General features: G+C 47.9%; 1 protein-coding gene across 1 annotated transcript in view; it reads left to right on the forward strand.

Moving 5' to 3' along the window:
- Positions 1-20,628, forward strand: part of MAN1C1 (mannosidase alpha class 1C member 1) — a 127,842-nt gene that overhangs the window by 39,987 nt on the left and 67,227 nt on the right. The window contains exon 2 of the mRNA XM_054571757.1: positions 8,498-8,594. Coding sequence (XP_054427732.1) covers positions 8,498-8,594 — 97 coding nt within the window. The remainder of the gene's footprint in view (positions 1-8,497; positions 8,595-20,628) is intronic.

Raw genomic sequence — 20,628 nt, forward strand, 5'->3', positions numbered from 1 at the left:
ACTCAGGGAACCGATCTCAGTGCAGTGAGGGAGCTCGAATTTGCTTGTGACCTTCTCCATCAGCTTCTTTTGTTTGTTTGCAAACTCCGCACCAAGATCACAAAGGTTCTCAGTAGGAAAGTGTCTCACCCATTCTTGCTATCCCTTGTGACCTCACTCACAGTTGGAGCTGCTCCCTTATTGGGCCATTGGTAAACCCTTGCTGAGCTAAAGCCACTGGGCAGTGGGCTTCTGTCCCAGGTATTGCCGCTTTCCCATGATCCTCACGACAGGAGCAGGCGGGGGCGGGGGGCTCCCCCTGTGTTGTCACCATCCTAGACATTTATTCAGCATATTTTTATGGAAGACCTCTGTATACTGGGCACTTTGCTAAGGGCTGGGGAGCAATAGTGAGCAATGGAGCCTCCATTCCAGTGGGGGAAATAGATCCTAATTAACCAAACACACAATTAATGTAAAATTCTGACTTTAATATTCCTCTGTAGTAGGGGCATTTGACCTGATCCACAAGGCCAGGCTTCACTAAAACATGGCAACTAAGTTGAAATCTGAAAGATGAGTGGTATTTGCCAGGCCAAAAGAGAAGTGACAAGTTGTCCCAGGAGTGGGAGGCCCTATGGCAGAAGGAGGCATGGATTTTTGAAGAACTGAGAATGGAAGGTAGTGTGGCTGGGGCAGAAATGGGTAGGATAAGCTGAGGCTGGAGGCATGAATGATGGGACTCTGCGGGTCTTGATGGGCCTTAATGAGCTTGATCTTTATATCTGACAGAAGTGTGTGTGTGTGTGTGTGTGTGTGTGTGTTGGGGGTGGGGCGGAGATATGAATAAATTTGCATTCAAAATAATCTCCCTGGCTACATTGTGGAGAACAGTGTAGGAGGCCGGAAAAGACTGATTTAGGCCAGTTACAGGCTGTCGCTGGAGTCCCCTGGAGAAATGCAAGGGGTTTGGTATAGAGTGCAGAAAGAATGGATGGAAAGATACTTAGTAGGTAAATTAATAGGCTAGCAGTCATCTTTTGGCTGCTTTTTATTGAGCACTTATTATACACCAGTTGCTGTGCCAAATAAATATTTTACCTATGTTATCTTATTTACTCTCAGGGTTGTAAGGATTAAATATTCCTATTCTCCTTTTATAGATAAGGAAACTGAGTCCCAGAGAGGTGAAGTCATTCACTCAAGGCCACAAGCCAGTAGGTGGCAAAGCCCTATAGCAGTGTCTGACTTCGGTGTGCATTTGGATCACCTGGGCACCTTCTTCAAAAGCTGGTTCTGATTGAGCAGGTCTGGGATGAGGCCCAGGATGTTGCATTTCTCACATGCCCCCTGGGTGTGCCTCTCTGCTGGTCCCAAGACCACACACTTTGAGTAGCAAAGGTCTGTCTGCCTTCAGGGCCCACACTTGCAACCTGGTGCCTCAGAACAGCTGGAGATGGGGCCAGATTTCTGAGATTGCTCAAATCTGAATCCCCGTGGGCAGGATGTGGGAGATCTGTGTGGACCTCAGATAAACAGGGAGTCATATCACGTTTTCATTCCCTGCAGGTGCCTTTCAATAGCTCAAGCGAACCCAAAAGTGAGAGGGCTGGAGGCAGTACCGATCCCTTCGATCCCCCCCCACCCCACCCACCAGCTAACCCCACCTGCATCCAGCTTCTGAACTGTGGACCAGATGCTATGTCTCATCAGCAGTCACCAGTGAGATCGTTATATGGGGCATCCATAAACAGGGGTGGGTTGAGAAATCTAACATGGATGGTGTTCAGCTACCAAGCTGTCAGCTGTTTCCCTGGACTGTTCTGAAAGTGAAGGAAAAACATTGACTCAATATTCTAATCTCTCTGTCTGTGTGGCCAGTAGATCCCAGGATTATTAGAGACCAAATCCTTTCCCACTCTGCCCCTGTAAATGGGGCCAGGTGTCGCTGCTGGTAGATTCAGTAAGGTGTGAGCACTTGTCTTTAATGACTGGGAAAATCCATTTCCCTTCTTGGCAGCTTTGAGATGTTGCAACTGTGGTTCTGGGTCACTGCCAGACATGATCATGTCTCTGTGTGTTTTATTTTAAAAAGGGGAGAATGTCTCACTGTTTCCATGCTCACTTCCTCCCCAGTTGCCCCCACAGAACTTTCCAACGCAAACTTTGTATTATTTTCCCCTCTGGAGGTGGTCTGCCAGTATTCCCATTCCCTCCCTCCTCAAATGCATCCTTTCCGTTTTGGTTCCATTGTTCTGGGGCTCCTCAGCTGGGGTGGGCATCTGTGTGGGTCACACAGTGAATTCTAGTCATTTTTCTGCAAGAGAGGATCCTAGAGCTCTGAGACAGGTAGAAAGAATACCTTAAGTAAAACAATAATGTCTGCCTCCAACTAGTAAATATTTTTTCATTTTAAGATTTCATGTCATCGTAATTTGTTCTGGTGGACAAGAAGAGCTTTTGTTTGAGAAAGAACTGACAAGATGTCTTAGGATTCAGCTCCCACTTCTCTGCCTTTCTATCATTGGAGCTTTGTTTTCTGTGTTTGAAAGATTCAGTGAAGGGAAGGCGTTGTAGGCTATTGTTAGGTATCTTTTGAATCCATAAATCACAGACTGATGGAAGGTAGGGCCTTCCAGAGACCATCTAGATCTGCCTTCTGTCTCTAGCACACACACAAATAACTGCCAGTTGTGTATTTGTAGAACCCAGTGGGAGCAAAGGTATAATTTCTCCTGGTATTTAAGTTCTCGTGTCTCTTGATTCTTACAGTTACATTCTTGAGTCTGTCTCAACTTTCTTTTGCCACAGTTCAGGCCTCCCTGGCCCCAGTCAGCTGCCTCACTGTTCTGGCCCGTGGTTTCGGGGGCAAAACCACCCCTATACTAATAATGACTATCTCCTGGCCATGATAAGTCACTTGCCCTGTCTGGGTTTCATGCAGTCCTTGTGAAATGTGGCTTTGGGACTAGATGATGTCTCTGGCACTCAGATTCTGTTTAACTCTGAGGTTCTGGTTCTGTGCTTCTACCTAATGTTGTTTCTCTTGCCGGTGGCATTGTCTCTTATCAAAAGCCAGCTCCGTCCCAACCACCCAAGCAGTCTCCTTTGACTTAGGAGTAGCACCATATCACTTTTTCCTTATTTATTTTTTTTTCATTTTAACAGCCTTTAATCTTCACAGTACAAACATTTCTAGATAGTCATCATAGAAAATCCAGAAAATCTAGGACAATAAGAAGACGAAATTAACTTCTCAAATATAACCACTGTCAGCATTTTGGTATATTTCCTTCCAGTCTTTTTTTTTTTTTTTCCTTTAACACACTTATACATAGACCAGTGAGTTTCATACTATATAGTTAGGTATCCTGCTTTCCACTTAATATATACTGAGCATTTTTATATATCTAACATTTGGAAACATAATTTTAAATATCTGTTTAAAACTTTACATCTCACACTTTATTTAGCCTTTGCATGTTTATTTCTGAATGGGAATAAGACTTATCCTGTCAAGCTCACTGAACTACCCAAATCAAATGAGATAAAAAGTGCAAAGAGCTACACAAATGTAGCAACAATCGATTATTACCTTAGTTTTATCTCCCCAAGTGATCTACTTCATTGTGTTGTCACAAAATTGTTACACATTTCCCTATTCACCAAACTTTGCTCAATGGTCAGCAAAGCAAGCTATCTGGTTTTAATCTTTAAAAGGGAATGTACATACTAATAACTTCTAAATTTTTTCTTACAGTTTCTTAGGTGTTCTGGAAATTAATCAAAGTATAGAAAAAGGAGTGTGTACAAAGATGTTCATTATAGCATTATTTATAATAGCCCCAAAGTAGAAATCACTGAAATGTCTAACCATAGGGAAGTTTAAATCTACTTGCTGGGCTATTATATAGCCATTTAAAATTATATTTTCAAAGCCTTTGTAATAAAATAGAAAATATTTATGTCATCACTGGAAGAAGTGAAGATGAATGGGGGGAAAAAATGAAAATAAAGACATCAAAATGGGAATGGTAGTTATAGTATTTGAATATAGTAGTTTTCTTTCTGCTTTCCTACAATGAGCATATATACTTTGGATGGATGGATGGATGGATAGATGGATCAACCTTATTTTTTAAACTTTGGTTAATAATGTATGCAACACTGGCCAGATAGCTTAATCTGCGGGAGTGTCATCCTTATACCAAAGGGTTGCATGTTCCATTCCTGGACAGGGCACATACCTAGGTCCTGCGTTCAGTCCCCAGCTGGACTATGTACAGGAGGCAACTGATTGATCTATCTCTCTCACATTGATCGATCTCTCTCTCAAATCAGTAAATGCATCCTTGGGCAAGGATTTAAATAAAAAGACTGTATGCAGAAGAGGGAAGTATGGGACACAGAACTGAGCTAAGTGAAAGACTAATGCAGATGTCGGAGGAGAGGGCATGGGGGTTGAAGCCAAGACTGCGCTGGGACTTCTGGGAAGTGCTCAGAACCACCAAAAGGGTCTTTTATTTTTGGAGCAGGAAAAACAGAGTAAAAGTGGCACCTCACTTGAACATGGTAATATAATTATAAAAGGAGAATCCAAATTGCTAGTTCCTCATTTGCTCTGCCTTCTGACCAGAGTGGGCAGGGCAGGCTAGGTGAGGGTGCATAAAAGCTCAGCAGGGTTTTGGAGGAGCTGTGGGTAACAAGAGCTGCAAAGAGACTGGCAGCAGGCACATTCTGTCATAAGTTAAAGTGGAAAAAGACAGATTTTGTGATGTGTAAATTTGGGTGGAAATGACATCAACCTCCAGCAAAGTTCCTTAATGGGTTTTAAAAAAATAATAATTTCAGACTTGTAGAAAACTTGCAAAAATCTAGCTAACACTTCAAATTTACCCTTTACCCAGATTCCTCAAATATTAATCTTTTACTCTGCTCTCTCTCTCTCTCTCCCCCCCTTTCTCTCTCCTCCCTTCCACCACACACACACACACACACACACACACACACACACACACACACACAGAGTTTTCTGAACCGCTTGAGAGTTGGTTCCCCATGACTGGAGGTCTGTGCTGTGGAAGTTTATGAACTGACTTCTCCATGGCCGAAAGCAGAATTGGATTAAGCCAGAACTTTGTGAGACTCTGCGATGGAATGGGCCGCCCTATAGAGGGGTGAGCGCCCTGCCGCTGGGAGTGTTCACAGACAGATTACTTAATCTTTTATTAAGGAACTTGCATGGCGCAGGAAGTAGAGTGGGCGACCTTTGAGGTCTTAGAACAGCCTAAGCATAAAGCTAGGGACAGTCCACCTCTAAAGCCAAGTCCAGGGGTCACTCCGGGCCCTTACCACCAGTTCCAGATTAAGGTTAGCCTTTGTATGTGTCGTCCTCTTCTTGGGCCCCCTCCCAGTCCTGCTTGGCCATCAGGATACTTGGGTACTCACAAAGCTTCCCTTGAGACACACGCTTACCCTCTTCTGAGCACTTCTGTTGCTCACGAGATCCTTCCCTCTGACCTGTTACCTTACCTGGGCCGCATGTGGTCCACACTGAGCCTCGCAGCCATAGGTTAAGCTCCAGAACTGGCAAATACTTAATGAGCATCTGTTATGTCACTGGATGAGTTGCTGGCCTTAAGGCAGTGAATGAGGAGCAAAACAGTTGCAAGTATAACAGCTTAGCTGTAGGCTGCTAAGAGACCGGACATGGGGAATGTGAGGTAGGAGTGGGGTCCTGGCTTAGGCTTGGCTGGGGACAAGGTCTCTCTGCAAAAGCGCCCTTTCAGCTGGGATCTGAAGGAAGAAAAGCAGTTGGCCAGGAGGAGAGGGCAGAGGCTGGGGGAGCATCCCCGCTACGGCTGCAGCCCAGACTGGGGCCACGCACAGGGCGGGACGCCTGGCAGGCGCTGCTTGGGGTATGTGAGGAAGAGACATGAGGACTACCTGGCCGGGGGTGTCTCCTGTCCCCTGCTCATCCAGTGTGTGTGCTGAGTCACTCGTGACTCAAGGCGGGAGACCCAAGGTTGGCAGGTCTGTGTGTACGTTGTGTGTGCGTGCGCGCTTGCAACTGAGAGAAGCTCTGCGTGCCTTCTGAATCCAGTCCCAAGTGACACAGGAGTCGTTGGTGCCATTATTCCCCTCTGTTGATGTGGATGACATAAGAACGGGCCATGTTCGAAACATCTCGGCATCCCTGCGGTGACAACTCCTTTGAGAACATGTAGATACCTGTGATTTTCTTAATTACTCCTGTACACCCACATCCCTCTCTCTCCCTGCCTTAAGCAGGAGCGGGTATTGAGGGTAGGGTGCAGTCCTCCCCCTCCAGACCCCTGCTCCTTCTTTTCTGCTGTCGCTTGTGTTGTCACAGCCTCCCGCTGCTCTCCCACCCCACCGCCGCCCTTCCTTCCCCTCACACCGACTAAATCGAGGGAGTCTGAGGGAGGAGGCCAGTCTCCCTCAAGCGCACATACCCGCAATTAGTTTCCGTTATTGCCAATTCGAGATAAGTAGAAAATAACAGAGGAATGGGACCAGGACTCAAAGCCTGTGCAAAGTGCTAGGCATGCATTACCATGACATCTGCATGTGTGTCACATGGGAAGCTACATATCAAGCCAGGTGTGGGGGTGGGGCCTGCTGGCCTGGGAGTTGAAAGAGCTGGATGGATGCCGCCCTGACCACTTTCCATCTGGGGCCTCCGTCTCGTCATCTGTGAAACGGAGAGGGGGTACTAGGTTATTCTGCCCTTTGACGGGGAGCACAGGCCACAGATGTAGCCCGCCTGCCCCTCCGGTCTGTGCAGCGAGCACAGCAGTAGTTAACTGTCCTGACGTGCCCAGAAGACACGGCTTTCAAGCCTTGGCACCAGGAGCAGAGCACAGAGAATGCAGGTGGAAGTGTCCGGAAGGAGGGGACTGAGGAGGAAAGGAGGCCAGAAGATAGAAGAAAGGCAAAAGGAAGCCTGGAAGTGATGTGACAAACAGAAATAAACACATATGACACAATAGCTTAGTGGTTCTCAAATGTGATCCAACGACCAGCAGTATCAAGTGGGAACCTGTTAGAAAAGCAAATTCAGTCCTGTTGAATCAGAAACCCAGGAATCGGGCCCTTCTCCCCAGCCCCCCAGATGATGTTGGTGCACGCCAAAGTCTGAGAACTCATAGGACCGACAAAAGGAGGCAGATGGATGAGGCTAGGAGAGATGGGGATTTTAAAGGCTGATCAGCAGGAGTTTATAGATCGCTTGCTATGTCAGGTCAGAAACTGGACGTTTCCAGCTACTTTCTTCCATTTAAACTTTTCAGGGTTGTGGCAGAGCAGGTCTTGTTATTCCCAACTTAAAAATGAGGCAACTGAGGTTCAGAGATGTTTGGTCACTGGCCAAAGTCAAAGAGATAGTGACAGAGATGGAATTAGAGTTCAGGCCTCTCTGGCCCCGAGGCCTCAGTTCTCTCCACTGTACCAAGCTGCTCCCTGCCCACCGGTCCCTTAGCTACCTGCCCAGCTCCCTCTTCTGCCCCACGGTCACCCCACTGCCCTGCTCCCCTCCGCCTGCTGCCTGCCATGCAGAGGCAAAAAGGCAGCATCATAACGGCAAAGAAGGGAGACCCCGGGGGACGAGGGAGCGGGGCTGGAGCCAGCTGTCACCTTGCATTCCTCCAGCCTTCAGTACCAAGTGCAGCCAGGGGCCAAGGTGCTTGTGTAATGCTTCCAAGGAGCTGACACAGTTGCCTTAATGTAGTAACAACTTCCATGCTGGATGACAAAATTAACAAATACTCATTGCTGCCTCCATGTGCCAAGCCTGTGCTGGGTGCCATGGGAGAAACTGAGGCAAGGTAAGTATAATTTCTGATGTCAAGGAGTATATGGTTCAGAGCCAGGAAAACAAAAAATGACAGTGACCAGCTGGGGTGCCAGGGAGCCCCAGACAGCCAGGCTAGGTCCAGCCATGTGTTGGAGGCATTCAAAGAGACTCATGTAGTGACTTTAAGGGACAGCGCTGAGGCTTTGGGACAGACCTAAGGCTTTGGAGCCAGAGGACATGGGTTCATTTCCCAGCACTGACTCACTCTGTAACCTTGGGCAAGTCACCTCATGTCTGACCTGTTTCCTTACCTACAAAGCGGAGTTAACAATCCTTCATTCAGGGGCTTGTTCTATTTGATTAAATAGGCATCGTTCAGCAGGCTGTTTCCTTCCTTCGGAGGATCACTTTAGGCCAGAGAAAAACAAAGAAGGCTTCATGGAAGAGGAGGCTCTTCAGTTTGGCCTTTTTCTTCTCTAGGAAATCTACGTGTAGACTCTGGGCATGCGGGGTTGTTCGAGGCGAATGGCCCTCTGAGCATCTGTAATTATGAATAAAAGTGTAGCGAGAGGAAGTCATTTTCCTCAATTTGGAAGATTACATTTCAAATGTGGTTTCAAACCCCGTTGCAAAGGGCGAAGCCAGGTTGCCAGTCTGCGCTGGTGGGAATCGCCACGCTCATGTTTCCGCCTTTTCTCGTAGATGATGCGGTTCGCCTGGCAGAGCTACAAGCGCTACGCAATGGGGAAAAATGAGCTCCGGCCCCTCACAAAGGATGGCTATGAGGGCAGCATGTTTGGTGAGTGGACCTCGGGGAGACCCACTGCCCCTCTGGTGGCTGAGCGGAATTTATTGCTGGCTTTTCACCTCCCGAGCTGCGTCCCTAATTCTCCAAGTCTGGCTTCCTTCTGGACTGTTCAGTTCTGAGCCTTCTAGTTTTGGGGCAACCCTTATGCTTCTCTCTCACCTTAAACACTTCTTTGCATGCACTGATCATTTATCTCTTAGAGCAAACGAACTTGGAAATTTAAGTGGGGTCGGTGAGTGATGGAGACACGTTTTCACGGAGAAGGTTTGGAGCTCTGAAGGACACAGGACTGAGTTTAAACCCACTCCTCTGAGTATAGCTGTACAACAACACTGGGTGTTTTCTCAGAGAAACGGAACACACTTCCAATGAGATGGGCACTTACACGGCCTTTAGGGTGGGAGTGTGTCTGTCACACGCTTACCTGGTGGGTGTGTAACACGGGTGCTGCTGTGTGTCGGCAACTTGTGCTTGATCTGCGGTCCCACTGTTGATGCTGTGACCGTTTGGCCATAGGGCTCCCCTAACCCAGCACCTCGAAAGCTTCCCTCAGCCAAAGAGGCTGCAAAGGTGCCTTGTTGGGGGCAGGGCCTCAGATTTCAAATTTAACGCCCGTCCAAGTTGCCAGCGCCCCTCTGTGCAGGCCTTCTGCTTCCTTACTCCCTGAGAGACGGAAGCCTCCAGGGCTGGGGAGGGACATTCAGTGCCTGTAGTCCTCACTCCTTAGAGACAGGGGCTCCTGAAGTCAAAAACCAAAGAACCAAGTCAGAAAACAAGTGTCAGGAAAAATCTCAAAAGCAGGTTTACCAGGGACAGCCCCCTCCTGTGTGGCCCTGTCAGAAGTATTTGTGTTATGGGAAAAGGGACGTGGGACCTCCCTTCTTCCCTCTAACAGTCCGGCTTCACAACCCTTCTGGCTGTTCAGACAATTTACTATCCTTGTGAGAAGGCTGTGTGTGAATTTGAGTAGCTTCTTCTTCTCCCCAAATTCATAGAAGTGTGGGGAAATGAGAAAGTATCAAAAAGTGTAAAGTAGGCAAAAAATAACTCTTTCTGCCACATAGATGCAGCCTGTATTGACATCTTGGCTCATTTCCGTCCAATCTTTTCTTCTGTGTGCTTTTTTTTTCCTCTCTATGTATAATTTTATGTCCTTTCTTTTTGTTTTCTTGACTTACTGTTATATCGTGTTTCCCTAACTCATTTGAATTTTTTCATAAAGAATGTTTTTAATGGTTGCAATTATGGCAGGGATGTGCCATAATTCATTTAACCATCCACTAATGTTGGATGAAGGTCATCTCCAATTTTTCGAATCCTAAAAATAATGCAGCAATTATCATCTTTGTGCATAAAATATTGTCTTAGGATAGATGCCTAGAAAGGACTCCTGAGTCAGGAGGGAGGGTGACATATTTTTTTTACCCTCAAATAGGAATGCGTGGATTCCAGTTTAGGAGCACAGCTGCCTTACCTGCCTAGAGCACAGACATTTCCCTACAGCCCACATCAGCACTGGGGAAAGGTGGCTGGTGTGGATCTCAGTTGTTGGAGCTTTGGCTTCTAGTGTAAATCAGGGACAGGACCAAGGACGCTCCTCTTCTCCTTTTCCCTGAACAGTCTGCAGACATTCAGGGAATCGGTAGAGGCGGGGCTGAGGCTGTTGAAGTCTGACATTGTACAGCATGGGCTTAGCTATGTATGGCTCCAACTGTCGACCAGGATAGAGAGAGCATTGCTGGGAGGGATGGAGCTAAACCAAGTCTCGGTTTGTAAAATTCCTCAAGTCCTGAGATTTAAATCTCAACCCCCTACCCCTGTCTAATCGGTGAGCCTGGTGGAGAGTAGGAGCCTGGAATGGTGGAAAGACACTTGGACCTTGATTCTGAAGACCTGGGCACAAGGCCTCCCGCTGCCCTTGACTGTCTGTGTGGCCGAACCCAGGTCACTTAGCAGCTCTGGGTCCCTGTTCATTCGTCCTTCATACTGGGGCTGCTATGAGAGTGTGCCTGAACATGCAAGTATACTTGAAAGATTTACAATTTCTGTTGCAATAAATGTGGTTAACTGTTGCCCAGGTGAACCCATAGAGGGTTCTGAGGTCCTGTGGGTTACCTGTCTCCCAAGAGTGACCTTGGCAGGGCCTTGGGTGCCCCAGCACCCAGTGCCTACAGCCGTCCTAGCAGTAAGAAAGGGCCTTCCTTCTGCAGCCACAAATGAGCCACAGGGGGCGTCTGGCTCCTGGGAAAGCAGGACGTGTAAGGACCCAGACACTGGGCAAGGAGAGCTGTTCTTGATTTACTCACTTTTTCACTCAGCACGTGGTTGTTCGGGGCCTTGCCCAGGGCTGACTGCTAGGGACACAGGGTAAATGGCACAGCAAAAGCTCCACCAGCTCTGTCAAGACACACACTGGTAACCCTGCCCCGGTCTCTCTGGGGTCTGTCCAGGTGCTCTCAGAGACGGGGACAAGTAGAAGGTGATCACAGTGGGCATGTGACCAGTCTTTCACTGGCTTTAAGTTCGGTGCCTCTGGAACCCAACAGACCTGGGTTCAGATTCAGACTTCACAAGTTCCTGGTGTATGACCTTGGGCAAGTCATTTCTCTCTGAGCCTGAGTTTTTCTGTAAAGTGGAGCTAATGAAAACATCAAACCCCCCACCCGGGGCCTGCCTGACACACAGAACCTGCTTAACAGGTAGTAGCAGTGATTACTGATAGTACAAACCGAGGAATGCGGAATGCGCCAGAGGAGAGGGGAGAGAGAGGGCTTAGGGGTGTGCCAGGAGCCTGGAGGAGGCTCTAGTTTGGGAGACACCCCTGCGGGGCTTTGAAGCCACAGTTACTCCCAGAGATAAAAGGAGATGAACTGGCCTGAATTAAGCTGCTGTCATACCACCACTTCTTTGTCTGGATTCACGTGGGCTGCTGGGCAGCGTCATTCCTGGACTCTGGCTGCTGCCGTCATCAATGACCTTTCCGTAAATCAGGACCTGCAGGAAATGGCCAGGTGGCAGCAGTGCTCACCCTGTCCCACCTGGCTCAGCTGATGTGCATGGGACCCTGGGCTGCTTCCTGGGGGTGTTTGAACACAAGCTTTTAACAGCTTCCCCTCCAGGCCTGTGAGGCCGGGGACGGGGGGCGGGGGGGGGCGGTGGAGCGGGGCGCGGGGGGCGGGGGTGCTGCATACGGGGAAGGGTGATGAGTTCACACCGGTGCCTGGCTTTGCAGGATTTACAGGAACTACAGCGAGGACATCAGATGGCAGCCTGGTGTCCCTGTGTAGCATTTCACCAAACTGAATTCTCCTCCCAACCGGCCATGTGCCCCTCCCTGAATATGTCCTCGCTTTGAGAACAACACTGCTGGGCGAGAGGTATCTCAAACCAGTTCTTGTGCGCTAAGCAATTCAGTGTCAAAGTGGCTTCCTTTACCGGCATCCAGCTGAGCAGAGGCTGTGAGCGAAGAAGACACAGCCTGCTCCTCACCTGGGCCCTGGTCTCCTTCCCCTTCCTCTGAAAGGTGACCGGGTGGGACAGTAAGTGTCCAGGTGGGTGGTGGAAAGAGCATGGACTTAGGATCCAAGTGGGCCTGAGGGGAACCTCTGTGTTGCCACTCAGCAGCTGTGTGGCTTCTGACCGCAGAGTGGGACAGAGGCTACTTCCTCCTGGGCTTATGGCAACAACTAGAGAGAAGACATGCACAGGGCCTAGCTCCATGCCAGGCATAGAGTTGGCACTTGATGGCATGTTTTTATCACTATTAAGGCACAGAGGTGAGTCTGCCGCTTGAAGAAGAGATTCCAGGAGGGGTGGCTAGAGGAACCAGCTCTAAGGCAGCGGAGTTCCACCTTTCTCACTTGTAAGAAGGGGCTGCTGCTAGGACTTGGGGGAATTGTGAATAAGCCAGGTGAGGAGCATGGACTCTTGAGGCCAGGTAGCTTGGATCTGCATGCTGTAGTGCCATTTACTAGCTGTGTGATCTTGGGCAAGTTTCTTAGCTTCTCTGGTCCTTGGCATCCCAGCTATAAAGTGGGGACAACAACAGTACCTACTCTCAGGATTGTTATGAGAACCAAATGAGTTAATACATGAGAAGTGTTCATATTCATGCCTGGCCCATAGGCAGCATTCTCATATTCAGCTGCCCTGAGGATGATGTAAGGCCTTTGCATGTTTTTCTGGTTTTCACCAAGGCATGCCCAAGGCCTTTGGACCCAGGGACCCGCATGAGGGTTCCAGGACTTGTCCAGCCCTGATCCCTCCTTCCCTGTTCCCCCGGCCCTTGAGTGCCCGTGGCAGAGATTGCAGGTGGCAGCCCACTGGTAGACATTGTACCTCTCACCCCTTCATTTAAGCAGCTTACAATGGAATTTTTAACAGGGGAGAGGCAAGGGAAGATAGGGGTTCAAAGCAATGAGATAAATCAGCCTCCTGCTAACAAAAGGGTTTCCAGGAGAGTAGTAAGTGACACCTCACACTGAGTGCCAGCTGCCAGCCTGGAAGCACTTAACGAGCATTAATGCTCCCAAGAACCCAGAGCGATTTGTGAGAACTTCATCCGCCTTGGCAGTGGGGAAACCCGCGCGGGGCACTAGCTAGGAGGTGGCCACTAGAGAGGCCCTCGAAGGCAAGTCTGGCCCCCTCATCTCAGAATTGGGGAAATCAAGCTCAGAGGGGGAAGGGACTTGCCCAAGGTAACACTGAAATTGTCCAAGGCCAGATTGTTGAAACACAGACATATGGTCATGGCCAAATCACCACCAGGAACTAAGCATTCTCAAAGCTTTAGCAAGAGCACACTGTCGCGAAGTGTATGATGTGGGAGCCGAGGCTCTCCCGTTGCCTGTACATGTACCACACCAGGCACTGTTGCTGCCCTCTCTTGTATCCTTTTAACAGCCCTTACCTATCTTGTCCCCATGTCACAGATGAGGAAACTGAGACTTGATGAGTTTCAGGACTTGCTTTGTCACACAGTTATCAAGCAGAGACTCCAAAACCTAATTTATCAGCCACCGTGCTGCCCTGTCCCCCAGTGATCACATACAGTAGCTGGTGGCTGTAGAGAAGGGAGCAGAACAGAAGAGGGTCTCAGGGTTGGTGGTGGTGCATCTTTAACTGCATTGCGCTCCTGGAAGCTGGGGAAGACAGGTGCTTCATGGCTAGGTTCTGCAGCCAACCATCTCTAGACATCAGTACCTGTTGGACATCAACTGAGAATCTTGGAAAAAAGATTCAGATCTCCCTCCTTCCTCCCAGCATAGGAAAATATTTTACCCCTCTCCAAAAAGCTAAAAACACCTGCTTGCAAAACGTGACATTGATCATCAGCATGACAAGCTGAGAGGAGCATGGATTTGAGAATCAGACAAGCCTGAATTTGAATCCTGGCTCTGCCACTTACTAGCCATGTAACCCTCAGCAAGTTTCTTAACCTCTCTGCATCTCAATTTCTTGATCTGTACAATGAGGATAATACCTACTTCGCCTAACAGTTGTGAGGATTAGAGAAAGTAGATGTATGTAAATACCTGCTCATACACACTCATTAGCTATAAGCTGTTGCCATTATTGTTATATTTATTATAAGATAATTGTGAGAATAATTATAACCCAAGGAAAGCAATAGTGCCTGGATCACAGTAGACTTCCGGTAAATGTTGCAGAATGTAAGAAGTGCCTCCTGCAGTCTCCGCCGGCCCTGCGTCCCGGGTTTGGCTGGGGAAGGGCTGGGCCCTGCTTTGCCCTCTTTCTCAAATTCTCTTCGCTGCCTTGACCTTCTCCTCTGTCACAGAGTACAGTTAGACTCAGCAGACTAACCCTGTAAGAGCAGCTGTCCTCCTCAGTCAGCAGATGTGATCTCCGGCGTCTTCTCTGTGGAGGCCGGAGGTGCTTGCCTGGCCAAAAGCAACCTCCCCCTGCTCCGAGCTGGCCCAGGATGACTATGAGAGCCCCAGATTGGATTCTGCCTCTGCCCAGTGAATCCCCGATAGAACTGTCAACCAAAACCCCATTTTGAGGTATGATTTATGGCCTTGGGTGAGTTAAGAGGCGAAATGAACACAGCATGATTTTCAGATCACCGGCCGGGAATGCTTAGCCTTGGCAAAGAGAAAAATCATCTTTGCCTTGTAAACGGAGCAAATGTGATGTTGAAAAGGGAATAAATCCAGGCCCCTCGATGTTATTTTTACCATTGCTTTTTGGTGTGTGTGACTTAATAGTGCCGTCTGCAAAATGTTCGCCGTTTCCGACAGGCACACGCCAGTCTCACTGGCTCTCTTTGCGGGTGAGAGTTACTCTACCAGCATGGCTACCTGGGAAACTGCACACTTTGCCAGACAGTTTGTGAAAACCACTTGCTTCCCCAGTTTCCTCAAACCTCCACATTTCCACAGATGTGACTTTGTTTCGGGGAGGCAGCAGTTTTGACTTTGAAGACAGGCCCAGGTTCAGATCCCCGGCATTTGCCAGCTGAATGAAATCGGGCAAGTCACAAAGTCCTCTGAACCTCAGTTTACTTCTTGTGCAAGGCGGGGTCGGGGGCAGAGTTAGGCAGCCCCAGCATACTTCCTAGCATAGCAAATCCTCACAAAACATGAGGGTTTTTTCCCTGAACACACACACATTCTTCCCAGTTTCTTTCCCTTCTCCTTTTTTATAGGGTAACAGAGCATTTTTACTTATCTGGCCAAAAATTCTATTTCCTCTTTTTATGAGCTCTGTTTTATGAGTTCTTTTTTTCTGAAGAAAAAAAGAAAGAAGGAAAAACAAAACACCAAATGTCCATAGTTCTTGGAAAATCACTGCCAGGCCGTGCTGCTCACCGATTTTGGCAAGCCGTGGTGCACGCTCCCGACCCGGGCCTTGCATTTGTTTTGAGAAGGAGCTGTCATCAGCCTCGGAAGTGGCAATGTTGCAAGTCCTTGGATAGAATGGATCATTCTTAAGGGCAGCAAAACACCCTTCCCGGTAGTCACGTGTTTTTTGGAGTCTTGGTTGCTCCATCTGCAGGCCAGAGGCTGTCACAGTGCACAGCAAATGGATTAGACACACCCGGCCGCTGGCAGACAGGCCTGTAGCCCACGGAGCAGAACATGATAGAAACACTAACCCCGTGCATGTGGAGGGCAGGCAGAACTGGCAGTTGCAGGTCAGATGCTGTCCCCAGGGTGGTCTTGTGGTCTTGAATGGTGACACACTCATGATCCTTCAGCCACCTTCTAAATACCAGAAGGTTCCCAAGGTCACACTGGGTGACTATCAAAGCAAATCATTCACCTCCAAATTAGCCTGCTCATTTTCACACTCTCTGGTCCTGCTGACCACCCACGGCACGGTTGGCACGGTTGGCATGGTGCTCTGCACCCCCCTCCCTCCCAGATTTTTTTCCAAGCAATTTCTAATTAGGATGCATCTTGGCTGTTTTCTTTATCTTTTTGTTTAAAAGGCTTCCTACCAGCACAGAACATAATTTATGTCTCTAGAAAATATAGTAACAGGTTGTTGTAAAAAGAAAACTCGAGGTTAGGAGTCTCAGGTCCCCATCCCAGCCCTGGCGCCAGCAGCCGCCTGAGCTGGCACCCTCCTTTGGGCTTCGTACAAAGAGGCTCGTCCTCTCTGGGATTCCCAATTGGCCACTAGGTTGGTTTCTTTTTTTCACCTCTGTCAGGCTATTTGGGCTATGCTGTTTCTCTTGAAATCTGAACTTTTAGGAGCTAGTCTTGTTCCTGTCAGGAAAGAGTGAGTCAGGGTATCTATTCCCAGAACAAGTTGCTGGGGATGCACGAGATGATTCATATTGAAACTGACATTCCCTCCTGGTAGCAATGTGTTCCCGCCCCCTTTCCAAAGACCTTTTCTTCCTTGGAAACAAGGCTGAGCCCGCAGCAGACAACCAGGCCCCTTTTCTTTGCATGACATTGATGGCAAGCATTTGCCAAATTTCCCAGCAAACTCGGTGACAAATAGGTATGTGAATTCACAACATCTCAGACTGGCAGTGCCATCTGGATTCTTTGAAACCATCTGGTCCGATGTCTGATGATGGGAAAAGAGGCACTGAAAGGGACAGGGACTCACAAGGTCCGACAGCCAGGACTTGAACCCTGGATTTTAATTTGAGCCTCTGTCTTTTTCTTTTCCCTTTAATTATTTTTTAAAAATTGAGATATAACTTACAGTAAAATGAAGAAATCTTAAATGCACAGCAGAATGAATTTTACTCCCCTGTAGCCAACACTGTAGATCAAGATAGAGAGCATTTCTGTTACCCCAGAAGTTCCCTTAGACCCCTCCTGGTCAGTAGTCCCCAAGAGTCACCACTCTTTTGACTTCTGTCACCTTAGATTTGTCTTGTCTGCTTTAAAATCTCATATCATATTATGTATGCTCCTTTATGGTTTACCTTTTTCACTCATAATTATATTATAAACTATTGTTCATTTTTCAAGTTTACCCATTCTACTTTTGCTGGACACTTTTGTTTCCAGTTTTTGGTAATTATGAGTAAAGCTGCTATAAACACCTTTTTTTTGTTGTTTAAAATGTAGCAAATAGTTATTTTCACTAGCCCTAGGCCACTACTAATATCCTTTACTTATATAGATTTGTCTGTTCTGAACATTTCATAGAAGAGAAATCAAGCAGCCCTGGATGACGTGGCGCAGTGGGTTGAGCACTAGCCTGCAAATGGAAAGGCTGCCAGTTCAATCCCCAGTCAAGGCACAGGCCTGGGTTGCAGGTCCCCAGTTTGGAGTGTGTGAGAGGCGACCAGTCAATGTTTCTCTTGCACATTGATGTTTCTCTCCCTCTTTCTCTCTTCCTCCCCCTCTCTCTAAAAATAAATAAAATCTTTAAAAAATAACTTTTAATATCTGGCCTTTTGTGACTGCTTCTTTCATTAGAACAATGTCTCAAGGTTCATTCACATTGTAGCCAAGTATTCAGTACTTTATTTCTCTTTATTGACAAAAAATACTCTACCATATGGACATATCACATTTTATTGACCCATTCAGCAGTTGATGGATATGGGGATAGTAGGCACTCTTTTTGTTTTTTGTTTTTTGGCTATTACATATAATGTCGCTGTGAACATTCATGTATAAGTTTTTGTGAGGACACAGGTTTTTCTTTTGGGCATATGCCTGGGAATGGATTTGCTGCATCATACAGTAACTCTATGTATATCCTTTTGAGGAGCTGCTATACTGTTTTCCAAAGTGGTTACACCATTTTTGTGTTCCCATCGTGAATATTTAAGGGTATAAACACATTTGTACATGCTTTTGGTGGAAATAGTCATGTATGTTGCGAACTACCCAGGATTTGAATTGCTGGGTCACGCTGTTTTATATTATGTTGAACTTAAGGTGAATGCTGCCAGTTTTCCAAAGTGAATCAACTGGTAGTCCCACCAGTTATGATAAGAGTTCTAATTGCTCTGTTATACCAACCAATGTTTGCTGCTGTCAGTATGCTTAATATTAGTCTCCTGCTGAATGCTGCCTCCCTACTAATCAAGCCCCCACCCCACCCCATGTTCAAAGCCCCAGCTTCTGGGGCCTGCGCTTCCTGGAACCGAGCTGCCCTGCACTGCCTGCTCAGCCCTGTTCTGGAGAAGGTCCCTGTTCTTCCTGCCTTAACTTATGGGTGAGTTGGGGCTCCCAGGCCAACTGCTTCAAGTGCTTCTTGCTAGAGCCTTCTCAGTGACACGGGATGGCCCACCCCAGCTGTGACACACAGGTCCAGAATGGCACGAACCTGGAATTTTTCTAGTTTGATTACTGCTCCAGTTAAGGGGTTTTAATAGAGAAAATGGTGACCTGGGAGCCAGAAGACTTGAGTTCTCCAAATCCTGGCTCCACTGCTAACTGCCTTGGCAAGTGTCATGTTTGCTTTCTGAGCCTCAGTTTTCTCTCCTGGGGAATGGGGACAATACCACCTTCTCACAGCATTGTCATTGGATCACATGAGAACAATTCTTTATCTGTCAAGGATTGTTCAGTGCCTACTGTGTGCCAGGCACTGTTCTAGACATATGGGAAACAGCAGGGAGTGGGACGGATACCCGCAGGGACTGCCAGGCTCGAAGGGAAATGAAAGCATGCACTTGTAACTTCAGTTAAGGTAATATGAGTGCTATGAGATACAGACTCACTCTGAGGGCTCCTTAATTCATTCTGGGAGGAATGGGCTTCAAAAAGGTTTCCTGGGGAGGTGGCCTCTATACTAGGGCCCCCAATATGAATGAAGAAGCATGAGAGAGGGGTCCTGGGCACAGAAACACATGTGCACAGGCCTAGAGGAGTGACTGGGCAAGACCATGATCCTTTGGGATCTAGAAGACGTTTAGTGAGATGCGGGCGGAGGGGGTGGCGGCATGGTAAGAGGCCATCTGTGAGCACTGCTGTATAAATAGAGCCCTGTGAATGTAGCCCCCAGGACTTCCTCCCCACCCCAGGCCCCAAGCGCCAGGAGACCTGGCTTCTAATTGCTTCTGGCCATCTATCTGCTCTGTGACCATGGTGTTCTCTGAGCTTATCTCCCCACCATACAGTGTGGGTGTCTGGCATATGGTCTCCCATGTTACTTCTAGGTCCTAAAATAGGACGTGATTGGGCCACTTTCGGGTGTGTTTCTCCCTGGCTGCAGAGAGCCTGATGCATCCAAGTGGGCAGCTGGCTCCATGATGGACGCGGGGGTGTGCACTGGTCACAGTGGCACCACACAGGGTAGGGACCACTCCTGTGGAAGGTGGGAGCCAGGACGTCGTTCTCCCTACCCCTTGGGGCCTCTCGGGCAGGCAAATCAGGTCCCGCTCCACAGACGGCTGCCTTCCCAAGCATCAACGGTCGGCGTGAGAACCACGCGGGGCTCAATGGGAATTGTTGAAAAATTCTGAAGGGAGCCTGGAAGAGGACAAAGAGACCCGGAAGTGTGTTGTCAGCACAATTTGGGGCTAATACTCAAGTTTGTTTTTCCTTTCACCAAGTCTGAAAGGCGGTTTGAAATCCATGGCTCTTGCTTTTTTTTTAATCACTGGATGAAACACAACTGTATTTCTCCCCCAATAACTTTGAATTCTGGAAATAGACCATGTGGGTATAATTGCTGCTGTCTAATCCCTCCAATGGCCAAGCAAATGATTAGGACAGGGAAGAGGGGAGGTGCTGTGGCGGAGGCCATCGGCCTGTTTCTTATCCAGTGAACAGGGCTGTGCTCCCCAAATAATACTGTTCCCGAAATAGCAGTAGCCCAGAAAGGCATCTGCATATCGTTTTGTGAAAAGTAACTGACGATGCATGGGGATGTGGAGAGCTTGAGTTATTTCTTAAGTTTTAGTTCAATTCCACAGCTTTGCACTGAGTACCTACTTACTGTGTGCCAGGTTCTGAGCTGGGTATGGAGCGGGGAAGAGGGCCCCAAAATGAACAAGACAATGAGCTTATTGGACAGGAGACAAATGACGTCTGGCTGTGCTGCCAGACAGAACGCGTGCCTAAGCAAAACGCTGCAGTAGAGAACATCAGTATCTCAGGAGAGCTGCTGAGCAAGTTCCTGAGACTGTTTTAGAAGTTTTCATACAGTTCCCCACGTTTCATTGCAGGGGAATCACAAAGATGGCGGCATTCGAGAAGCACCCTATGGGAGGGGGTGAATTTTGACAAAAATCATTGAAATCTATTATAGGTGAGGGACTAGCACAGGCCAAGCCTAGGAGGTCAGGCTGGGTGGAGCGTTGTCTCTCAGAGAGACGGGGCTGCAGACTTGGAGGGAAGGGACTGAGTCTGAGCACCCAGCACCCAGCCGAGCACTCCCAGTGCCCCCTGCGCAGGGCCGACGTCTCCATTAGGCACAGTGCCTAGGGTTCACAAAAGTATTTTAATCTCTTTTAAAATCAGAAGAAAAATACGAATATCGTAATGAATAGACGATAATGACTCCAGCCTGAATTATATTCATCATTACATCAATGCAATTGTAAAAGATTGTTTTAAATATTTTTTTCGTCCGTCCT

This window comes from Pteronotus mesoamericanus, unplaced genomic scaffold (genome assembly GCF_021234165.1).
Source record: "Pteronotus mesoamericanus isolate MK-2021 breed Mesoamerican mustached bat unplaced genomic scaffold, CSHL_Meso_final contig_221, whole genome shotgun sequence".
Lineage (NCBI taxonomy): Eukaryota > Metazoa > Chordata > Mammalia > Chiroptera > Mormoopidae > Pteronotus > Pteronotus mesoamericanus.